Source organism: Dipteris shenzhenensis, chromosome 8 (assembly GCF_047967505.1).
Source record: "Dipteris shenzhenensis isolate YYH24624 ecotype China chromosome 8, Dip_SZ_1.0, whole genome shotgun sequence".
Taxonomy (NCBI): domain Eukaryota; kingdom Viridiplantae; phylum Streptophyta; class Polypodiopsida; order Gleicheniales; family Dipteridaceae; genus Dipteris; species Dipteris shenzhenensis.
In genome coordinates this window covers 31,986,563-32,004,626 of record NC_141603.1, presented here as the reverse complement: position 1 = coordinate 32,004,626, position 18,064 = coordinate 31,986,563, and the positions used below count along the sequence as shown (strand labels likewise).

The 18,064-nt window shown below is 48.6% G+C and overlaps 1 protein-coding gene across 1 annotated transcript in view; it reads left to right on the top strand.

Moving 5' to 3' along the window:
* Window positions 1-18,064, top strand: part of LOC147899385 (uncharacterized) — a 503,340-nt gene that overhangs the window by 120,195 nt on the left and 365,081 nt on the right. Inside the window, exons 8-9 of the mRNA XM_087377716.1 lie at window positions 6,122-6,376; window positions 6,615-6,767. Coding sequence (XP_087233842.1) covers window positions 6,122-6,376; window positions 6,615-6,767 — 408 coding nt within the window. The remainder of the gene's footprint in view (window positions 1-6,121; window positions 6,377-6,614; window positions 6,768-18,064) is intronic.

The following is an 18,064-nucleotide window of genomic DNA, read 5'->3' as shown; positions in this document are numbered from 1 at the left end:
AGCCGCCCCCCCACCCAGCGACCCAGCTGGTACGCACAGGGTATCTCCAGGTTCTTTTTGCAGGCATTCTGGAAGGCCTTGTGGGAGAGCTGGCGGCCGCGGAAGATCTCATACTTCCTGTGGCTTCTTGCCCACAAAGGTCTTCCAGTGGGGAGCTGGTTGAGGCAGATAGGCCAGGACGGATGCTGCCAGATTTGCCATGCGGATGAGGAGTCACCAAAACACTGCCTGTGGAGCTGCACTCGTGCCCAGGAAGTGTGGAGGTGGACTTTCGGGATTCTTACTCGCGCAGCACCAGGGCTAGGATTGATCACTTGGGGCGCGTTCTGTTGGTGCAGCACCGCACCTGGTCTTCATCACTTATTCGAGGCAGGCCAGCAGGACCCCACTTTCCTTATCACACAGGGGACGTGGGGGCCGCTCGAGGGTATCCCGCAGCACCTAGCAGAGGCTGATACAGGAGTTCGGGAGAGGCAGCCAGTCTGGGAGATTATTAGCAGCATTACAGGGTGGCACATCTGGACCTCGCGCTGCACGCAGATCCTCGGTGGCACCTCCTTATCGACTGCCCAGATCATGGCGGAGATTTGGAGTGAGATTATTCATACCCTCAGAGGCCAGTGGGACCAGATTCAGGGAGACTCCCGGGCCGGTCAGGAGAAGCGGAGACGCTTCCTCCGGGCTTGGGACACACAGGGCCTCTTCTTCGAGCAGACTACGCAGGGCCTTCGGTGGCATTACTCACCACCCCGATGGCTGTTCATTCACACTCGTCTTATCCCTCCGTGAGAGTATGATTTATTCTGCTACCTTTTAGGGTTGTGTCCGATTTGTGAACGCAGCCCGTCAGCTATAAGCTGACCTCTTGTATCTTGTTCTCGAAGTAATATAATTAGCACTGTTTTTTCGGCAAAAAAAAACAGGCCGTACAATCAGCGGTACAGCCATACGGACTGTACGGACTGTTGCGCCGTACAAACAGGCCTGCTGTCCGTATGCTTTTGCAGTACTGCCCGTACAGCCAGCCTCGAAATGTGCGCCATCTTCTCCAAACAGTCCATCTAATATATTCTGCCTGCTCTCTTGCTCACGCTGCCCATGCACTTCACTTACTGCCCACGCAATTGCTCCTACTGCTCACATTTTTACTGCTGCATATCTGCCCCAAAAGCGTGCCACTTTCCTTCGCTCCTCTTCAGCAGCCTGGTCACAATTGAGCAGCTCCTGTCTAGTATTCATGTGAAGCTGCCCTTACCCTTGGTCACTCTCTTCTACTTCGACATTCTACTTCGACACTGGTGCATTACCTCGAGCTAGATATAGACCACTGTCTATCAAAAGTGATTTCTCTGACCTTGCTTTTCTGATTGGCGCCTAAGGTACTACACATTTATTGACTCCTGATAGCTCGTGGTACTAGAGGCCTCTACATTGATTTTTTGGTGACTCTCCATCTTCTATTTTGAGAGTCATGCCATGACCGCCGCTCCATGTAGCTACCATGCCATGACCGCTCCATGTATTTTGAGAGTCATGCCATGACCGCTCCATGTAGCTACCCCATGGACTTCACCGACACATATTTTGGGGCATCCATGCCTAGTGCTTCATCGACATCGTCATCGACTCGCAGGGCTGTGCACACATGTGCAGTGGCTACTTGGAGGACATCTCTAACTCCTAAGAGATCTATTTTTATTCCTACAGCTTGATGTATTTTGGGATCCTCAGCCCTGGGTAGTCCCCCTAAAATGATATGTAACTGAGTGTTTGGTTGTCATTGAGTCTAAAGGTCCTCTGCCTTGGATAGTCCTCCTAAAAAGATGTATTGGTTTTCCTATTTTGGTGTGTGGCTTCCTAACATGTCGTGTTATGAAGCCAAGGGGGGATGTACTATGGGAGCCATGTATTGGCATTGATAGGTCTATTTGTTTATTGGGCCTCGCTTGAGACTTCCAGGATGTTGGTGCATTGGTCTCCTAGACCTCTGAGTTGATCATGCATCCATGCATGATGAGCCTCTGAGCCATGCTAGATGAGATTTCAATGTTATGCTCACTAGCTTCTGAGCCATACTCACTTGCCTTTGAGATTGTGTGGGAGTCATGTCTAGTTCTAGATCAGCATGCACAGGTTTGAAGACCGTCATTGTCATGTTCTGTTATTGGTTCCATTCCAGTAGTCTCTCACCTTGCCTTCATGGGGACTGTTGGAATATGAAGCCAAAGTGAGTCAAAAATGTGTGTTCTAGGTGGTGTTTTATAGTCAGTGAGTCCTAGACGTGCCTCGTGTCATATTGGGAGATATCCCATAGACATTGTGACTTTCTATAGTCTAGTGTCACACTATATAGTGTTGTACTTGTCTATTATCTATTACAATAGTCAACATCAAGCTATCAATACATTGTGAGTATTTTGGTTATTGTCTTTCACTTGTACTTTCTTTCCTTTCCATTCTTCCTTTCATTATGCTTTCCATATTTCCATTCCCGTTCCTAGCTAGCTTCCATGTCTCTTTAGATTCGAGGTTGTTATCACTATCTCTTCAGAGATGATTTTGGATCCCTCTCTAGCTTAATTTTTTAACTAGATCAGAAATGCCTCGCTGCCTTCATCCATGACATCATTAGGTGATGTATAAGCAAGGTTAGGGCACACATCTAGACCTCTCAGAGCATGGTCACAAAGATTTTCTTGCTAGGTCATTTGGACGAGCAAACCACAGTAGTTAGCGAAGGTGGGATCTAGAGCTAGTGACACAACAAACTCGACGGTGGGTTGATGCATGGATCACGCTTGTAGATCTTTCCTCCATGTTCATAGATCAGGGGCACAACCGATGGGAGTTACAGTGGCTCTTGTCAGACCGCAGGACCGCTAGGAGACCATAGTGAGTCACCCGCACTGACCATGCTCAACGCTCTATTGTAGATTTTGAAGGAACGTGATGGAGAGGGAGAGGGAGAGGGAGAGAGAGAGAGAGGGTAGGCTAGGGAGAGAGAAGATAATACTCAAATAGAAACATAATGAAATTAAAAGGAAATGAAAATGAGCAATAGACCAAAATGGAAAGACTCACATTGATAAAGCTTGATGTAGACTCCTTGATGTGTGTTGATGTGACACACAAGTACAATCATATATAGGATAGACACACATGTATATATGGGATATCTCCCCATATGACACGTGGCACTCACACATAAGCCTCTACTAGAACTCCTAGTAGAACACACTAAAACACACTCAACTTGACTTCATGTTCTAACACCCCCCCATGAAGGAAAGGTGAGCAACTATTGGAATGGAACCAAGAACAGAACATTACAATGACAGACTACTAATCTGTACACCCCAAGTAACTTAGAGGCTAAAGTATGAGCATGTTCAAACGTTGATCCTAGCATTCTCATGGCCTAAAACTCAACATGACTCAGAGGCTCATGTCTTAGTATGACTACATGACGAGCTCATAGGTCTAGGAACACACCAACATCCTGGAACTCAACCAGGCCTGATAAAGAGACCCTATCAAATCCAATACATGGTTCCCACAATACATCCCCCTCCTAGCTCCAAAATAAGGTGACATGGAGCCACACACCATAGATAGCAAAACATCATTTTAGGAGGACTATCCAAGGCTGAAAACCTTTATGGACTCGAAGAGATTATTACATCCAATTTTTAGGAGACTACCCAGGGCAGAGTACCCATATACATCAAGCTCGTGGGAGATATTTTAGAAGACATATTCATCATCCTCATCTACCTCCTGAGGGAAGGATAGATTTCGTAGATGAGTAGTGAGAGAAAAAGTTGGTGTCGGGGTGTCATCTTCTTCTTCTTCACTAGTGGCAGCTGCAACCGAGTTAGCATGCTCCTTGGATTGTTGTTTGGCAAGCTTCTGAAAACAACGGTCCTTTGTATGGCCAAGCTTCTTACAGTACGTACATTTGAAAGGTTTGAACGGCTTTTTACCCTTGGAATATAATGCCTGCTCCGTATGGACATCTTTATGCCTTTGTTCATGATTGAGAAGCATTGCAACCATTTCATTAAAGGACATATCCTAGGCTACTCGAAGCGTTGGTATGATATCACAAAACTTAGGAATATCCTCAATGCTGAAAAGGAGGACAGCCACTTGATCATCTTCCCCCCAACATGGGCCTTCAAAGTAGCAAGTTGGGTGATGAGGGATTCCATATGATTCAAATGAGAATTAAGAGAATCTTCACGCTTCATATAGAGCTTAAATATTTCTTTCTGAGAAACACTTTGGAATTGATAATTTTGTTGCCAAAAAAACGCTCTAGCTTATCCCACAATTCATGTGCAGTGTCATCAAAATCCAAGTGATGAATAGAATCATCAAACAAACCCACACCAATGATAGAAAGACCTTTATCATTGAGAGTTTCCCATGCTATAATTTTCTTTTCATCAGATTTAGGTTTCTTTTCTTTGCCACTAACCACCTTCCACACACCTTCCTTCATAAGCAAAAGCCTCAGCTTGGTTTGCCAAGTTGGAAAGTTCTTACCAGAAAACTTTTCAATGACAATTCCCGCTTTGGAATACTCCATGTCTGCTTCAAATATTGTAGCAATACGGGCTGAAGTGCGAGCTCGAAGCGAAGGCTAGAATAATATGGGCTATAGCAGTAGCTTAGCTTGTAGTCGAGGTAGAAAACGGCCAAGAAAGGCATCCGACCAGCTGGAATAGCGTGGGCAGAAACTCTTGTTGCAGTCGAGGCAGATGGTGGCATTCTTGAGGCATGAATAGCAGTAGCAGCAACACTCTTCAAGTAGATCGTTTCTTCAAAAACGAGCTCCAAATGAGGTCATTTTTAGGATGACAGGTAGTAGAAATGTCTCCACAACAGTAAGCAACTATTTCCTTCACAAAAACGCCTGTTTTTTAGCATAAAACGAGCAGTCTTTTCCTCTACGAAGACGCCCACTATTACCCATGAGAATAGTGACCAAGTTGCTCCAAATCTAAGCAAAAATCTGCAGCAAATTTGAGGCTGATCTACTATCCTAATCTCAATTTGTCGCACTGTCCCCCTAGCTTTTCCTTTCAAGATGGGGCGGTGCTAAGCTTCCTGCTCAGCCCCGCCGCCCCCCCCCCCCCCCCGGCACCCCCCAGGGCCCTTTTTCCTTTCTTCCTTTTGCTCGGCCCTGGCTCATCGGTATTTTTTCAAGCTGCTTTCTAAATCTAGCAAATGGAGGGCACCCCACTCCCGTCAATGCATTGTGCCTGGCTCTGTTGGTTATGTCTCTTCCCTTTTGCATCCAATTCACCCTTTCCTCTTCTCCCTCCAAGCATGATCAGTTCTGCTGCTTCATTTCTTTTCTGTGTGACTTTGCATGAGGTTTTTATAGGAGTTCATCCTAGGGTTCCTGTTTTCTGATCATACTAAATAGAAGTTCACTTTTTGCACTTAAAAAAAAGGAGCCCTGAGATTTCTGCTGATTAGTCCTTTTTCTCATCCTTATATCAAGTTCCATCTACTATTGCAAGATGTGAGTGTAAGAGACTTATATACCTTTATTCATCTTGGTTCCTGATAACATAAGGCATATAACAAATACCGTATAAAGCACACTGTACTGAACAACTGAAGTACACTCCTGGATGAAAGATTCCCGGTTTGGATGTTTCATTGGTGAGTCTATGGGAACTTCTACTTATAGTAAGTGAGATGCTATAAACTTTGTATGAAAAGCACCATTTCAAATGTTTGGAAATTGTAGGACGCAAGTTGCCTGTGAGCAGATCTTCATCTTTAAGTTAGCTTCTGGTTCTATAGCTCTTAAATAGCTGACTCTGGCATCAACAAATGAAGTGTAGAACAGGTTCTGAGATGTTCAAAATTGAACTGTTATAATATCCTCTGTTTCATTTTAGAGTGCAAGGTTGAGGGATCCTCTTTAAAAGGTTTCAAGTGCTTAGCTCTGGTAACAAGTTTTCCATATTTTTCCTCTATGAAGGCTGATATGCTTGTGGCTCAAACAAGTAGATATAATTTTTTTACGTATCATTTAGTCTTATAGTCAGCAATCACATTTTCTTGCAAATATCTGATAGAAACTTCATTTAAAATGGTACAGATGGCTGTAGATGACATGAGCAATCTGATGATGACTGAAAAAGAATACAGCATGAGATATGGAGTTTGGAGATCACTGTATGACTGGATTACATTGACACATGGTTGGAGGACTGGACACATTAGGAATTTGAAAGGACCAGAAATAATTGGCAAGACTGATGAATATGCAAAAGAGGCCTACAAGATGGGTAAGGCCAGCAAGGAAGATACTGTTGTCTTTAGGCTTAAAGACACAATTGATGACTTCAAAAAAGTAAGTATTGGTTGTGGAAATACAAAAACTTGGAAGGTCCATATTATTACTTCATGTTTGCCAATGACCTTGTAAGTCTATACCATAAGTTGCCATGGTTTAATGTGTTTTCTACATTTACGTATGTACAGTATTGTAAAAACATCTCTTCTTAGATGTACCATTTGATTTGTGACATGGATCATATAAACAGAGTTGGTGGACATGTTTAAGATTTACAATTCTTGTAATATTCCAGATACTACCTATGATCGAAGAACTTGCTAATGAAGCATTAAAGGATCGCCATTGGGTACAAATATTTAATATTCTTGGAGTGCAATTCACAGCAGAGTCAAACTTTAGCATTGATAATCTTCTAGAGCTTGGGATACTCTCAAAGATTGAAGAGGTGAATTCTCTTCTCATCAATTTTCCCTGGGCACATGAACTCTGGAGGTTTTATTTCTTGTACCTATAATTCACCTTATGTCCTTTCAAATTTACTAGTTTTGGTAACAAACTTAAGTTTCTTCCATTGACTCTTTTTTTTTGGGCATATAAATTTCAGTTGCAGATGTCTTTGCAGGCATTATAGAAATTGATGATAAACAAGTACCTCCCTGTGTGTCAAGCTGCTCCCCCCACCTTCCTGCTGCTCCGCCTTCTTCGTGCTCACGTCCCCCCACCTCCCCCTTTTGTTCCTCCTCTCCCCCTCCGCCTGCGGCATCTCCATCTCCGTCCTTGCACCCCTTCTCTCCTCCCGCCTCTTCACCCACCTCACCTCTCTACCCCGCCTCAGTCCCTGCCTTGCAGCCTTCTCCTGCCCGTGCAGAACTGAGGGCTCCTGGCGCCTTTCCTGCCCCACCTTGCTTCGCCACCGCACCCCCTCAGGGGCTGTTTGCCACTGCTGTTGCGTGTTGGAGGCCGACCTCCAGCCGCCTTTACTTTCGCACCACCTAAGGCGTCTCAAGTGCCGGCCTTCAAGCTGCTAGTGTAGCTGGAGGCTCTCAGCTCTCCCCTCTCAGCTGGGAACTAGTTCGAAGGCTTTTCAAGAAGCCTTCAAGGGTAAAGAGGGCACCTAGCAGGCTGGGTGCTTTTACAGACCCTGCCTCTCGCCCTTTCACCCTTGAGGCTGCTAGCAAGGTTTCTTGGGTCCCCTCTAGTGTGAGGTGACTAAGCTGCAGGTTTGTCCTTGAGGAGCCCCCTTCCGGTTTGGGAGCCCAGTTAGCTTCCTTGGAAAAGGCTCATGTAGGTCAGAGTTTGTTGGTATGCTCTTTGGTGGTGGTCTTTTTTGGAGGGCTGTGGGCTCTCCTTTCTTCCTTTTCCTTTTTCCACCCTTCCCTTCCGTATAGGCAGCAAAGACGGGAGTTTGTCTTTTCTGGGATTGGAGTCTTGGTAGCGATGATCAATGGCTTCCACCAGCGATGGCGTAGGAGATAGGGTTTCTACTAGTTTAGCCGCCACTGGTGACGAACTAGCCATGAAGATCAAGGAGCAAAGGGACACATGATCAATCACGGTGTGGACAGTGGTAGTCACGTTGATGTTGACATGCAAGGGACTGAAAAAGGACTTACAGATAGGCCAAATCTCGCCTCCCCCCTCCCTGGATTTACGTTACACTTGTGGGAAAGTGACATCTGAGAGCTCCATAGAAGTATGGGCAAAGCTGACCTGCTCAAAAAACTATTGATAGAATCCAGAAACGCTCCAGAAAACTTCCCTAGCTTTGGACATAAAGGTAGCAGGATACAAAGCACAGCAAAGGTGCATTCTTTTTCATTCGTTAGCTAGAAGTGTTTGCCCTATGGAGCCCCCAAGCCCTCCAACATGCACCAGAATGCCCCTGTTGGAGGTGCCAGCAAGGGGGTCCTATGCTGGCACTCTCTAGGGAGTAAGCAGAAGCCTTTTTAAGGCCCCTTGGTCCCGAGAGATGCTCACCTCAAAACAAAAAAGATTTTTTGAAGACCATAACAAGAAGACGCAGAGACCTCTAGAGGAGCAGGAACACACGAAAAAGATGAAGCAAGTAATCGACCAGATGGAAAGCCTAGAAAAGGTAAGATCCCCACGGTTAAAGTTCACAACGGTGGAGCGTGTTGGATTCAAACAGTTGGATTTGAGCTGCTCCTCTCCCCGTGAGCTGCTGTCCCCCCCCCCCCTCTCCCTCTCTCAGCCAGCCCCCTCTCCCTCTCTCTCCCTCCCCCTCACCCTCGCTGCCCACCCTCTCCCTCCCCTTGCTTCTCCTCCTCTCCCTCCCCTTCGCCAGCCCCCTCTCCCTTCTCCCTCCCTTCCTCCCTCTTGCTCTCCCTTTCCCCCCCTGCCAGCCCACCCCCCCCCTCCCTCTCCCTCCTCGCCCTCCCTCTCCCCACCCGCTGCCCTCCCTCCCCCTCCCCCTCCCCCTCCCCCTCTCCCCCACCCCCTTTCTCCCCCACCCTCCCTCTCCCGCTGCCCCCTTGCCCCCTCCTCCTTCCCCGCCCCTTCCTTCCCCTTCCCCCTCCCCCACCCTCCCTCTCCCCCCCCCGCTGCCCCCCCCGCCCCCTTCTCCTCCCTCCCCTCCCCCTCCCCGACCCCCTCCCTCCCCCGCCCGTTCCCCCACCCTTCCTCTAACCCCCCCGCCCCTCCCTTCCTAACCTGCCCCCTCCCTTCCTCTCCCTGCCCACCTTCTCCCTCCCCGCCTTCAGCCCCCTTCCTCCCTCTTAACCCGCCCCCTCCCTCCCTCCTAACCCCCCCTTCTTTTCCTCTCCGTCGCCTACCCTCTCCTTCCCCGTCAGCCCTCTCCCTTCTATCCTATCTCAGCTCCCCTCCGCTTCTCCTCTCCGTCCCTTCCCCTCTCTCCTACCCTCTCCTTTTCTCCTCCTTCCTACGGGCGTCCTGGGCAGTAGTTTCACCGACGGAGCTTTAACAGTGTTGGAATCGGCCTTTATACTTCGATTGGCGAATGGATCCCCATTCAACCAATCTCCGTCCACTTCCACCGGCTGCAAGAACCATCATTTTTTCATAAGAAAAGTTGCAATAGCTCAAGAAAGATGTGGAATGAGAGGGCTCCACATCACTTTTCACCCGCATCTTTGGGTCACATCCTTCCAGATCACAAGCTAGAGACTGGATGTTGGCGGCGTTACTAGGAGATATCGCCCCACACCTCAGGGATATTCGACTTCTGGGACGTGGATTCTTCCAAGTGATTTTCGACTCCCACGAGTCCACAACTCTTGTTCTCAAAGCTAATCCCTTGGCTTTGGGTTCGAGGAGGATTTTTCTTTTGCCCTACACCTTGGGCTTCGATTCGGTCGAGGAGGACAGTCGGGTCACATCACTGTTCATCAGGTTTCCTGGTCTTCCTCAAGTTTACCATTGACTTCTTGCTACTATCGGAGCCACTTTCGGAGTGGTCATTGAGATTCCCCCCCTTCCTGGCGTGCCTTCTCCCTCGGCAGAGGCAGTCAGAGCAGACGAGGTGCCTCGAGTTAGGGTCATTGTCTCTGACCCTAACATCTCATATGACCACATCATGATTCAGCATCCACATGGCTCTCTCTTTCGACAGAGAATCGAGATTGCAGGTAGACAGGATCAGTGCAGGATTTGCAGGACCCTTGGGCACTTTGCTAGAGATTGCCCAAGGAAGAGAAAAAGACCCAAGAGGCCCTCTGGTGCGGCTCCTTCATGTACTACCCCGCCTGCACCTCCCCCGCAGCCTGTACCACGCACTCCAGGACTACTAGGAGCAACAGGGCGCCCTGCTTCGCGCACCCCAGGATCACCAGGGACAGCAGGGCGCCCAAAGCTTGCAACACTCCCAGTACCACGTTGGAGAGCGGTCAGAGTGGCTCCTTTACCTCAAGAGGAGACCCTTGATCCGGTTTAGACAAATGCCATCTAGACTCCAGAGGTGGATGCTGTTGCAGCCCCAGATACTATAGTTCCACATCAGGAGCGGACTTCAAATGCACCAGCCCCAGTCATTTTCGTTTCTGATCACGAGGGGGCTACCGATACTTCTCCCCCTCAGACTGTTCATGCCACAGCTGAGGGAGTGTTTGCACAGATGAGGACTACAGATCCTTCAGCCCAGCCACAGGCCTCCTCAGCTCCCAGCTCCAGATCTGCTGATAGAGGCCTGGTAGGTCCTTCTCCTCCTTCCTCCATGAGTGCAGGTCTTCTTCGCACTCCTCGGCCAGACTTGCTTCTCAGGAACTCCCGGTCATTGGGATTCCTTTTAACAGGGCCTCCCCCTCAGCAGGTGTAGGCATCCTTTCACCTGTTGAGTTTCCTGCCCTCAGCAGGAGTGTTTCGGCCCAGGGGAAGCTGGTCTCCTCTACTAGGTCGGGTAAGCCTTTCCACTCAGCATCCTCCTGTCGATGAGGATAGTCAGCTGGAACATACAGGGCCTAGGCGGAGTTCCATACCGTCACCGTAGGCAGCTGATCCGGAATCAGCTTCATTTCGTGTCACTGGAGGTGCTATTGATATCCTTTTTATCCAGGAACACAAGTTGGATGCCAGTGATTACTCTAAGTCTGGCAAATTGCTTTCTGGTCATACTATTTGGTCGCCTGCCTTGGGCACCAGGGGGGGCACTTCTATTTCAATTTCGCAGTCGGTTCTCCCCTTGGTTGTTAGACACGGAGTCATTATTTCCTCTAGAGCTCAGTGGATTATTCTCTTGATTGGAGGGTGTAAGGTTGGTTTCCTTAACCTCTATGCCTTCAACATTAGAGGGGAACGTGTCTTTATGTGGAAGGATTTACTCTCCTAGGCCCCCATTGCGGGTTCATGGGTGATTGGAGGTGACTTTAACATGGTTGAGTTACTGTCAGACAGAAAAAGGGGTAGAGAAGGAGGACTTCACTCTTTGGAGAAAGCGGCTTGGGATGCTTTCTTTTTTCACTACTGTGGCAGAGATACTTGGTTGGACGATGCCTTTCTTATTCAGCCATAGTCCTCCTGTTCTCTTGGTCGAACAAGAGGCAGCAAATGCGTATTCATGCACGTATTGACAGATTCTATGTAGATGATTGGGTACTTGACACAGGTGGATCGGTATGCATTGCTGCTGGGATTTCCACTTCAGACCACTTTCTTGTTGTGCTGGCTATCTCAGAGCTTCACTTGAGAGGCCGATCTGCCAGCATCAGGATTCCAGATGCCTTGTACACAGAGGAGGACCTTACACAGGCAGCCCTGCAGATATGGGTTTCTCATGTCCAGGATGGGCAGCTATTGCCATCACAGGTAGCTACTACCCTTTCTGGTATTAGCGACTTCTACCTCTCAGTTGCTCGTACCAGGAGACGAGATATTCTCAAACGTGAGATTCGTGTTCGGCAGCAGTCGGTAGCTTTGCAGAGGGAAGAGCAGATACGGCCTTCAGATGCTTGGATTCAGGAGTGCCTTGCTGCAGCAAGGGCTCATCAGCAGGTATTGCTTGATTTGAGAGCAGAGTATGCCTTTCATGCACGGGAGTCCTTCTGGATTCAGATGGGTGGCAGAGTCAAAAAACACTTTTTCTCTACTCTTGGCCCTAGACATAGTAGAGAGAGTGTATCCCAACTTATTGACTCACATGGGGTTTTACAGACAGATCCTGATGATGTCTTGCACATAGCTTCAGATTTCTATGCCGCCCTTCTTACTGCTGATCCTGAGACATGCGATAGAGAGGATGCTAGACAGGTTATTTGACAGAGCATCCCTTTGTTGGTGAAACCAGATATGCATGTTTTGCTTGATGCACCTTTCATCAACATAGAGTTCAAGACTGCACTTTCAGCCCTTCACAAGGGCAAGTGCCCAGGTTCGGATGGCCTTACCCCCTCTTTTTTCATTGCATTCTGGTATATGATTGGAGACTACATTACTTCAGCCCTGTAGAGTATTTGGGACTCTGGTGAGATGCCCGGGTCGCTTACAGAAGGTCTCATCCACCTTATCCTGAAAGGAGGTTGCAGAAATCTAGTGTCCCAATGGAGGCCTATCACACTTCTAGGGACTTGTTACAAAATTCTGGCCAAGGCAATCAGCCTCCGATTGCAGCCCCTTCTCCCAAAATTCATGACACTCAGACGGGATTTGTGCATGGCAGAAGCATTTTTTATAACATTTTCTCTTTCTGGGAAGCCTCAGAGTGGGCCATGTAGAGTGGCCAGAATCTAGCCATTCTACTTTTGGATTTTGAGAAAGCTTATGACAGAGTAGATTGCTGTTTTTTGGAGGGCACCCTTCTACGTTTTGGCTTTATTGATGCTTGGATCAAAGGTGTTTCCTCCTTGTACACATCAGCCCACAGCCAGGTACTTATTGGTGGGGTAAGGGGTGAGAGATTTCAGATTTCCAGATCAGTTCGTCAGGGATGCCCCCTTGCTCCTTTCCTTTTTTTGTTCCTGGCCGAAGCTACGAGTATCTATGTTAGATCTCAAGCTGACATCATTGGGCTGAGACTTCCCATTAGAAGGGAAGAGGAGTTACTTGACAGTAAGTTGGCAGATGACACAACAGTTTACTTGGATGCCACTCCACAGACGCTCACTTCTTTCAGGACAGCATTGGATTTATTTTGCTTGGCGGCGGGGGTGCAGATAAATTGGCATAAATCCAATGGCTTTTGGATCCGCGATGAGGACACTCCAGTTTGGGGGCTTGACATAGGATTCACTTGGGTTCAGAGGGGTGTGCCTGTCAGGTATTTGGGCTGCCAAGTCGGCTTGGATATTTCTTCCACATAGCAGTTTGCTCCCGTGTTGGAGAGCATCAGGAGGAAGCTCCTTTTTTGGAGCTCAGCAAAGCTGGATCCTGCCTCTAGAGTTGTGGTGGTCAACCAGGTCCTCTTGGCCATGGCCTGGTTTGTTTGTTCTTGCTGGTGCTATTCTAGGGACTGCATCACTCAGCTCAAGAGACCGATCAGAAATTTTCTTTGGAGTGGGCTTGATGGCACAGTAGATACCTTAGCTAGGGTGGCTTGGGAGACCCTCATCCTCCCTACACAGGAAGGGGGTCTCAATATTATTGATCCAGATTTACAGTGCAGAGCTTTACTATGCAAGATGGTGGTGCGGGGACTTATGCCAGGGCAGGAACCATGGAAGGCCTTTCTTATTAGCAACATACAGAGGTGCATACCTTATTCAGAAGGAGACTGGATGAGCAGTATTAGGTGGATCTTCACCACAGCACACCTCAAATCACCTTTGTCCCCTCTCATGGTTGCCATTCTGAAAGCATGGGCCAGTTTCAGGAGCACTTTTCGGAGGATTCCTCCATCCTCTCGTGAAGAGATTGATAGGCAACCCATCATGTTAGCAAGGTTTGATGCTCACTATCTAGACAGAGATCTGACACTAGAAGAGCTGAAGGGAGCAATGGACCAAATGGCAAAAGGAAAAACCCCCGAGGAAGATGGATTATCAATTGAATTTTATCAGGTTTTCTGGGAAACCGTAGGTCCCTACCTTCTAAACCTTTGGGAAGAATCTATGGGTAGAGGATTCTTGGACCCAGGAATAAACACTGGAATGATTAAGCTAATTTTGAAAGGAGGCCCCAAGGATGAGCTGAAGAATTGGCGCCTCTTAACAATGCTAAATATCAGCTACAAGATCTTTGCAAAGGCTCTAGCATTAAGGCTCAAGGACAAGATGCAGTCATGGATCAGGGAAGATCAAAAGGGCTTCATCAAGGGTAGACACATTTTGGAGGCAATCCTCATTCTATGGGAGAGCGCCTAGAGCACACGGATGAAACCCATCAAGATGTATGTTTCCTAAAGGCTGATTTTGACAAAGGAGATGACAGAATGGAATGGGGCTTTATTCTCTCCTAATTTTGTTAACACCCTGCTTCAGCAGGCTCAAGCAAAGGTCAAGATAAACGGTAGTGTCTCTCCTCATTTTTCACTTAAGCGTTCAATTAGCCCCACTGCTTTTTGCTATTGCGGCAGACTCGCTTGGGTGGTTGATACAGGATGAAGCCAACAGGGGCACGATTAGCGGAATCCAAGTTGAAGGAGGTGTTCAGATTATCTGCCAACGCAGAGCTGCTCCCTGCTCCCAAGCTCCCCCTCCTCCCTGCCTTAGCCATAGCCCCCCTCCCTTCCACCCATCCCACCCTTCCACCCTCGTTGCTCCACCTCCCCCCCACGCCCCTCCCTATGCTGCCCCTTGCGCCTCTCCGCATCCCCCCTGCTGCGCCATCCCAAACCCCCCCCCCCGGCCACGCCTTCTCTACTTCCCCCCGCGCATCCTCTCCCTCCTTTGTGCCTTCTTATCCACCTCCCCTTCACCTCTTCCTCCACCCCTTTCTTCTCTATCTCCTCCGCCCCCTCTTCACCCCTTCCCAACCTTCTTCTGCCCTCGCACGCGTAGGACTTCCTCCCGCGCTCTCTCTTTCCCGCCTCTTGTTTTCCAGCTCCCCCACTCCCCTTGCCTTTCTTCATCCCCCTTTTTCTTGCAATGCCCTTCCGCTCCCCCTTGCGGGAGTTTTTCTTCTCCTTGTCTTGCCTTTTTTGCCTCTGCTTGGAGCAGCTGCAGTTAGGCGGACTAGCTGCTTGTGTTGGGGCTGGGCTGAGCCTCAGGGGTCTCTTTCCGATTCCCCTCAGAGTAGGACTTGAGCGTTGTGTGCTTCTTGAGAAGCCTGGAGATGTCGTGGCTTTCCAGTCTACTTGCACGTGGCTCGAGTCTTGCTCAGCTCTCATCTTGAGCGTCAAACCGTGTACAGCGCCAGCGTGGCTTTTTCCTTTTATTGTTGACACTTGGAAGAAAGAGAACCTGGTGGTGACTCTAGTGTGGCCAGAAGGGCTCAAATAGCAGCACCTTCAAACCCCCGAGCCGTTTATTCTCCCTCCCCAGGAAAAACAACAGGTGAAGCAAGCATTTCAATCCCTCATGGACAAAGTAGTAGTAGGCCGGATAGTAGAGCTCACCCCTTCTAGAAGCCAAATCCGCAACCGATTACAGGCGAGTTTAGCATTAGAGGGGGACCACATCTAGGAGGTCACCATCCATGGACAAGGAGTCTTGCTTCTCCAGCTACACTTACCCGACACCATCCAGGCACTAGTCAAGCAAAGACCCATCTATTTGGGCCTGCACCTGGTTTTCCTTTTCCCATGGTACCATGGCTTTACAGTAGAGGACATGGACTTGTCCCACCATGTGCCTCGCTTTCCAGTGTCGGTTCATTTTCCAGGACTTCGTAGGGAGTACATGCCCATTCTCCCTTCCATTTTCCAGGACTTCCTAGGGAGTACTGGCCCATTCTCTCTTCCATTGGCAGAGCTTTTGGTACGGTACTAGAGCTCCACGATTAGCTGCATCAGTGGTGACATCTAAGGGGGTCCCTAGACTCCGACTAGTGATAGAGGACCCTGAGTCCATTGCGGAGTGGATCCTTCTCGAGACTCTTGAGGGAGGGGAGCTATGTCAAAGGATTGAGATCTCAGGATTACCAGTTTAGTGTCTCCGTTGCAAAGAGCATAGACACCTGTTCTTGAGGTCCATGACGATTCCCCTTTTGCAAGATCGCCAACGAGAGCCACAAGTGGACAGCTCGAGTCACTTGCGTACACAGCAACAACAGTCTTAGACCCCTTGGGTGGAGCCCTCCAATGGGAAATGGACAAAAGTGGAGCATAAGAAGAAACCTTCCAAAAAAACTTTGAAGAACCGACGAAGGAGAGCCCGCCTTAAAGTGAAGGCGAAAGCTGAGTGTGAAGCAGTCTCTCAATATCAGGGAGATCAGTCCATGGAGGAGGAGCCCTCCCCAATAGAGCTTGCTAGGGAAGGGATCCCGGCCATGCATTTAGCCACTCAGTAGTAGCAGGGCTCAGAGGTGTGAGCACCCAAGAGGTGTGAGGGACCCCGCTCTGCAGGCCGACAGACTCACTCTGGTGGTCGAGGAGGAGACTCCAGGCTCGTAGGCCAGATCCCAGAGACTGGCTCTAGCCGCATCCCCGGCTTCTCCCTCCATGTCAAGAGAGGTTGTCCCGCCCCCCCTCTTGACCCCTCTTCGCCACCACCAGCTGCCCCTCCCTCTGCCTGATCCCCCCCCCCGAAGGGAGAGATAGATTTGACATTTGGCAGTGGAGACCGATCATGCAATTGGATACCGCATACAAGATCCTGGCCAAGGTCTTGAGCTTGCGGTTTCGGCCCCACCTTCCAGACATCATGCACGACACATAGACAGGTTTTCTTCAGGAGAGGTGTATCGTGGATAATATTTTCACTTTTTGAGAGGCATTGGACTGGGCCAGGGAAGAGTCACAGCCTCTCCCAATTCTTCTCTTGGATTTCGAGAAGGCTTATGACAGGGTGGAGTGGTCCTTTTTGGAGGGCACGATGCGGAGGCTAGCAGAATTTCCTCTGGGCAGGATCAGTTGGCACGCGGAACACTATAGACAGAGTTGCATGGAAGATGGCGATTCAGCCCCGTCACAGGGAGGAGGAATAGGCATCATGATTCGAAGATGCAAAGCAGAGCCCTCTTGGGAAAGCTAGTGGTACAAAATCTCGCCCCAGGCTCGGAGCCCTAAAAGCTCCTCCTTCAATGCAGGCTTCTTGGGAACACTCCTTGCACCAGTGGACAGATGTGGCAGCAGCCACACAAGTGAATTTTTTCAGAAGCTCCCCTCACAGGAAAGGGATTCCCCTTGATGAGGAGCCTCTTTAGAATTTGGTAGCGGCTATCCAAATGGACTTATTTGGGTCAGCCCATGTGGCACTATGTAATGACATGACATGGCATCCTGATTGTGCTATTGTATCTAAAAATTCAACAGTGAGACCATTCCATCTTGAAGATTTCCATTTGCCACAGGATCTCAGTGCATCATACAATTCCTTTTCAGTGAAGGGATGTTCAAGTTCCAAAGGCTGAGCATCAGACAAAATTGGATGAATATGCTACAAAAGAAGCTAACGTGCAGACACGACCCGAGGAGAAAGAATATCCTCATGCCCAAAACAAGTGGAGAAGTGCTGCGCACATAAATCAGCAAGCTCTGAACGAGATGTTCACCAAGAACCATCAGGCAACCGGATCCGACAGATATTGGCAGCCTGTCTTTTGTAGTGTAAACTCTTAAAAAATTGCTTGGAAGAGCAGCCTTTATCCAAAAATGCCCGTTGTTTGGATCGAGTTTCCCATTTAGCAAGCTTTCTGCGATCATTGGATTGAAGAGAGAATTGAGCCTGACATAAGAGCATGCTTTCCTCTCAAGACAAAGGGCAAAGATGAGCAAGCTCAATCAAACTCTGACAAGTAAATTTGGCATGTGCTACAATCTCCCTTGTGGCTTGCATATAGGATTTGCCATAATCTCGAATTACTACTTGCATCCGAGCAACAAAAGCCTGCCAGGAATAATCCAAACCAATGTGTATTTGACGAGAGAGAGGCTGAATAGCATTAAAGACCAAGGCTTTAAAGTCAGCATGCTCCAGATAACTATTATTAATCAGCAAAAGCCTTCGGCAAGGCAATGTGTCAGTGGGAAATTTATGTAAGGAAAGCATCAACCAAAGAGGAGGATGATCTGAATGTGTGAAAGCATGATCAACCTAAATTTGACAAATAAAGGCATCACAATGCTGTGGATTAATCTGATACCATCTGTCCAAGCGTGCCCGATAAGAAGATTGAGCATTATGCTGAAAGGTATAGCCCGGAAGCATGGGCTGTAATTCCTTCCAGAGATCAACCAGG